This window comes from Sebastes fasciatus, chromosome 20 (assembly GCF_043250625.1).
Source record: "Sebastes fasciatus isolate fSebFas1 chromosome 20, fSebFas1.pri, whole genome shotgun sequence".
Taxonomy (NCBI): Eukaryota; Metazoa; Chordata; class Actinopteri; order Perciformes; family Sebastidae; genus Sebastes; species Sebastes fasciatus.
The window spans coordinates 17,318,512-17,323,942 of record NC_133814.1 but is presented as its reverse complement, the minus strand read 5'-3'; the positions used below and the strand labels follow the sequence as shown (position 1 = coordinate 17,323,942).

Genomic DNA, 5,431 nt, shown 5'->3' with positions numbered 1-5,431 from the left:
CAATGATATTGTCAATTTCACTTTTTCCCCCCCTCCATCAACATGTCCTAGTGATGAGCCAAGAGGAACATTTTTTTACACTTCACATTTTTGTTGTTGTTGCTGGATTAGCCTCAGCACAGCACAGGCTTTTTTATGTCATAACACCCTTATTAACATTTATTCCCTATGGGCAGTAAATGTGACATAAGCATTTTTATTTTAACTATTTCTTGCAGCTGGCCAATACTATCAACAACCATAATCTGCTAATTAACTTGCCCAAGGAATAGTTGTTAGATCATTAAATCTTTAGATTTCCCCTCAGCTCATTCACCAACTCTTTAGCAGCATTAGAAATGCCAGAAAGCTAATTTTTCATGCAGTAATACAGATGTAATTAGAGAGATAATTGGTAACTTCCCATCAGATTATAAACACATACTGTACCGCACAGAAATGAAAACATTTAACCATTATAAAGAAGACGTGTGATTTGATTTGTATTCATTTATATAGTGTGCAGATGCTCTTCTTATATGACCTCTTTCTATTTACCTGCATGTCTTTTCCCCCCCATTTAGCATTCAGAGTTATTGTTGCCATTCAGTCCGTGACATTTATTTGAATCTATTTGCTGATAATTTGGGGGTAAATATGTATAAATAAATGATTTCATTGAGGCGCTGCTTGTTGTTAAAGCAGGTGAAATGTGAATAAATCTGTGTTTAGGGCTGGTGTCGTGACGGAGCCACTGACCAAACCTGCCTGTGTCTGGTTATAATGAATGCCACCCTGGGCCCCAGCAGGTCCTCCACTGCTGCATGGGTCCAGGGATAATTTGAATTGGAGCATGTGCCATTGCAATCTGCCCATCCCCCCTACTCAATCCCTGCCAACTGCCACACTGGTGTTCACAAACACTGCTGCCCATCTGCGGGGCAAAACACTGGCCAGGGCCCCAGTTACTCCTTTGCCTGCATTCAGAAAAAAAAAATATATTCTGGTCGTGAACTCACTTTTGTGAGCAAATATCACAAAGTCAACTTACTTCAAAGTCGTTAACATCGTATTTAACTCAAAACAGTAAATGAGATTTTGTATATTGCTGCTACACAATAAAACTGAAATTTCAAAACGCCTCTGGCTCACTAGCTTAGAAAACAGATAGTAAAATGTAAATTAAATGCACAGATTTTATGTTTGTTTTTCAACCTCTCGCATTCATTGAGCAAAGCTAAAAGTTTACCAGGAAAAGTGAGGAGAAAAAAAAGTAGTTTCCTTATTGTGGCAGGCATTCTCATTACTTGATCATGGCTCCCTCTTTTTGTGTTTGTGTTTTGCCATCTGTCATCTTGAGAAGCAAATGAACCAGCTGCCATGGAGTGTGATCTTGCCCAATCAGAAATGTGGTCCTTTTCAAAGCGCATCTGTGTGAAACCTTAAAAAATGCTGATGAAAAAAAAAAAAAAAAGTGTCTCAAAGTTGTTAATAACATTTTGGCTGGAGAATGTTTTCACCTAGATGCCCCCGATTAGCATAAATGCATAAACTATGCCTCATTACAGAAAAGAGAGCGCTCTCGTGCAGGGGAGTTTAAAAGCTGGATTCCTCCTGGAAATAAAAGAAATATGATGTAACAGGTTGTTCTAGGGGAACAAAAATAATGTTATTCTCAATCACACTTCTTTGTAGAACAGATGAGTGTTGAATTGTTTTCTACAAAACACTTGAGACGCTGCCCAACACTTGCGCTGGCCCACAGTGGGAGGGGAGGGGCCTCCCTCTGATCCTCGCCTCCAACCCCCAGCGACGGCACAGCTGGGTACGAAGGATCAGCCTAATTTTCAGGTCCCTCTAATGATCGCCACGAAGAGCGACCACTAATCCCTTAACTGAGGAAAAATGATCTCCTGTAGCCATGCAGTGCAGCTCCACACCCCGAGAGTCCAGTTAGGACCCAACACGCATGAGTGGGGGTGACTGAGCAGAGCCAGGACACCAGGCTGGTCCTGGTCCTGGTCCCCCCCCCCCCCCCACTCCACACACACGGTCCCCTCCATAATGGAGGGTGTTGAGCTGTCCAAAAGTGATTAGCATGAGGGAGCCTCTGGCTGATTTAATAATGAGGAAATACACAAACCCTGTTGTTGTTGCATTTAAAGAAACTTCAGCTGCTGCTAAAACAAATCTTATATGTCGAAACTAACTTTGTTTTGGTATCTCGGTAGGATGAGTTTGATATTGTTTCATTTGTATGATAACAAAAGATATTCTTTGCAGTTTGTCCCATTAAAACGGTCACTTTTTGAAATGGAAAGACCCCCACAAATCCTGCAGAATGCCAGCTGAACATTAAAGGTGCAGTGTGTAAGATTCTGCGGCATCTAGCGGTGAGGTTGCAGATTGCAACCGACTGAAAAAACTGTGGGTGTGCCATGGAATTTGAGATGGAGAGCCCCATTATGCGAATGGATGGAGGGCGCGAGCAGAATTTTTTTTTGTTAGTTTTAACACTAATACAGCCACCCCAGCTGCCACCTCATGTACAGCATATATGAAATGTTTTGGCTGGTCGGAAATTCACAAGGGCGAAGCTCCGATGTTTGAGTGCAAGTGAATGCAGCAAGAGATGACGCTGCAGCCTCTCCCAGTCCCGGCCACACGCAACGACTAGTCATGAGTTTTTTTCCCTGCTAAATATGTGTGTAGGGTTGCCAACTTCCACTTGTAGAAATATAGAATGGCTGCAGATGGATAGTGGCTGGGTTGTTTTGTTTAGTGATAGTAACTCGTTTTAATAAGGCTATAACTAAAAATTAATTCTGCATCTGATTTGCACTACAGTGGCCAACGCGAAAACATAAAAACGCGAATGTCCCTATCTAGAATCATTGTTTGGTTTGTTTCTCGGCTACTGTAGAAACATGGCGGCTGGCTCCGTGAAGAGGACCCGCTCCCTATGTAGATATAAACGGCTAATTTTTAAGGTAACGAAAACACGATTCATATTTTCAGGTGATTATTAACATAAAACAAAAAACATACTTATTAATATTATATTCCATTACTGCCAATAGATCCCCCTAAATGTTACACACTGTTCCTTTAAAGCAATACCCAAGTGGAAATGTACTCTATTTTATGGTATGTAGTATCACAACACTCATCCCCCTGCAGGCTTGATAGAAGGCTTTAAAAAGTTTGTAGTTTTCTTCTTCATGAAGGATGGCACTCATAGTTTAGACTACTAGATATATCATATCTCAGAAGCTCCAGTGGAAGCAGTGTAACTAGCAATTTATTGGCAAAATTGTTTGGAAAATATTCAGCATGGGGATGAACAGCGGATTATGCAGGAACGGTTTGAGAAGTTTCTATGGACGTTTTTTTGGCCGTGACTCCGGGTCACCATCCGAATCAATTCTAACTTCTGTGAATCGAAGCCGACTACAGCTGCCGTCCTTCATGATGGAAACAACAAACTTTTCAGAGCCGCATGTCCATAGAAACTTTTTAAATGTATCCTGCAGGATAATGCACTTCTTCACCGCTGATCCATTTCTTAGTGTGATCCAAACTGTCGTCGCTTTGCCAAATAAATCAATAAATACACCACTCACACACTCAATGCAATGAGTAGGTGGTACTGGGACACTGGGGGTGTTTAGCTCTGTTGTGGAGATCCTTGAAACATATAGATCAATGGTGGTGATACACCTTTCAGGCCTACAGGCGTTCAGTTTTTGATACCTAAAAGATCGATTTTCAGTGGAATGCTCCTTTAAACATAACCATTTTATTCCAATATTCGATACCAGCACATTGTTTGAATTGTATTAAAACATCTGAGTTGCGTTTTCGAGCTTAATAAAATATTCAAGCTGTAGCACTTAGTCCCATGCAGTGAGTCAGTGTAAATAGAAAAAAAAATGTACATAAAATCCTGAAGCATACATATACAAGTATCTTGTGGAAAAAGACAGAATGTGCATCAGTGAAACTCTGGCTTCTCTGGGAAGGTGCATCCGACCCGTCTGATGATGACGTTGGCGGCGTAGTGTCCAGCCCGGATGCACTCCTCCAACGCGTGCTCTTGGACCAACGCAGAGAGGAATCCTGGGTAGACAGAAGAGCATAGGTCAACCTGTAAGCCCTCCATCACCTCCAGAATAGTTTGGGGAGCAGTTATCATTAATATGAGCCGGGTAGTAATGGTTTCCTGGTAAAGGGACAATGCCGTTTCATCCTCAACAGGACCCAAATGATGACTGTTTTATGTGGTGCTATGATCAGCTCATACAGAGTGAAAACAGCAGGCTAAATGTCACGCTCATATAATCGGGAGGCATTACTACGTTACATAGTTGGCCGGTATCAAAGGTTAATTGGGATTGTACACAGAAATCAAGCTGCGTGGAGGATGGTTTTCATGCCGTACCTCCCACAAAGGCGTCTCCGGCTCCGTTAGTGTCCACAATATCGTTTTGGTCGATGTCCAAAACAGGGAACACGGTCACCTTCTCACCTGCGGTCAGAACACAAGAGGGCTGTTAATTAGAGTTGAGCACTAGTGTTTGGGCTCATTATTTCTTTGATTGTAACTTGATATTAAAAAAAATCATAGGTCATTTCACACAGCAAGGCTTTGTTATAATTGGAGACTCGAGCACTTCAGCATGGCATGGCTAATGGCTAATTAATAATGTGTGAAATAGAAGATTATGACTTAGAGTACAGTATGTACAACATAATACATGTTGAGTAACTCAAATGTAGTCATCAAGGAAGCTAAACATTTAGCCTTGATAGGACAGGAAATTTCATATAGCATCATTATGGCCACCCAAGCTAAATATTTGCTAAGAGTTTGCTAAAGTGAAGAACTATGAACCACGCAAGGTTTTAATCTCAAAATACGCTAGTCTAAACAATCAAATATATGAAGTTGAAATGATAAAGCAGTGCAATGCTAATGACTTTGGTGATCCCCGACTTTTCCTCTAGCGCCACCATGAGGTTGACATTTGTGGTTTTGAGTGAAATGTCTCAACAACTATTGGATGGATCGCCATAGAATTTGGTGCAAACCATAATGTCTCCCCTCAGGATGAATTGTAACCACATCAGGTCAAAATTTATTATAAATAATTTGGTTTATGATGTGACTGTCACAATATTAGAATTTCAGTACATGATTATCGTGGCCAAAAGAATTCACCATAACGATATTACTGCGATATCTATAGAAAATATCGTTATCGTGAATTCTTTTGGCCACGATAAATGATTTAAGAGGCGCTGGATTATTTAAACAATATTATCATATGTGTATTATTAACCTAATCATATATTTCATTTTTAAATATCACAGTTATCGTCAACACTGGTATATCGCAATATGCCTAATTTATGACCAAATACCTGATAAACAAAAGACATTTACATCAGC

The 5,431-nt window shown here is 40.6% G+C and overlaps 1 protein-coding gene across 2 annotated transcripts in view; it reads right to left on the bottom strand.

Annotated features, from left to right (window-relative positions):
- Window positions 1-3,758: 3,758 nt before the first annotated feature.
- The window catches only part of adkb (adenosine kinase b), a 123,226-nt gene continuing 121,553 nt past the window's right edge, over window positions 3,759-5,431 (bottom strand). For both annotated transcript variants that reach the window (XM_074619462.1, XM_074619463.1), the window contains 2 exons: window positions 4,421-4,507; window positions 3,759-4,098 (listed from right to left, as the gene is read on the bottom strand). In XM_074619462.1, coding sequence (XP_074475563.1) covers window positions 3,974-4,098; window positions 4,421-4,507 — 212 coding nt within the window. In that variant the 3' untranslated portion in view covers window positions 3,759-3,973. The remainder of the gene's footprint in view (window positions 4,099-4,420; window positions 4,508-5,431) is intronic.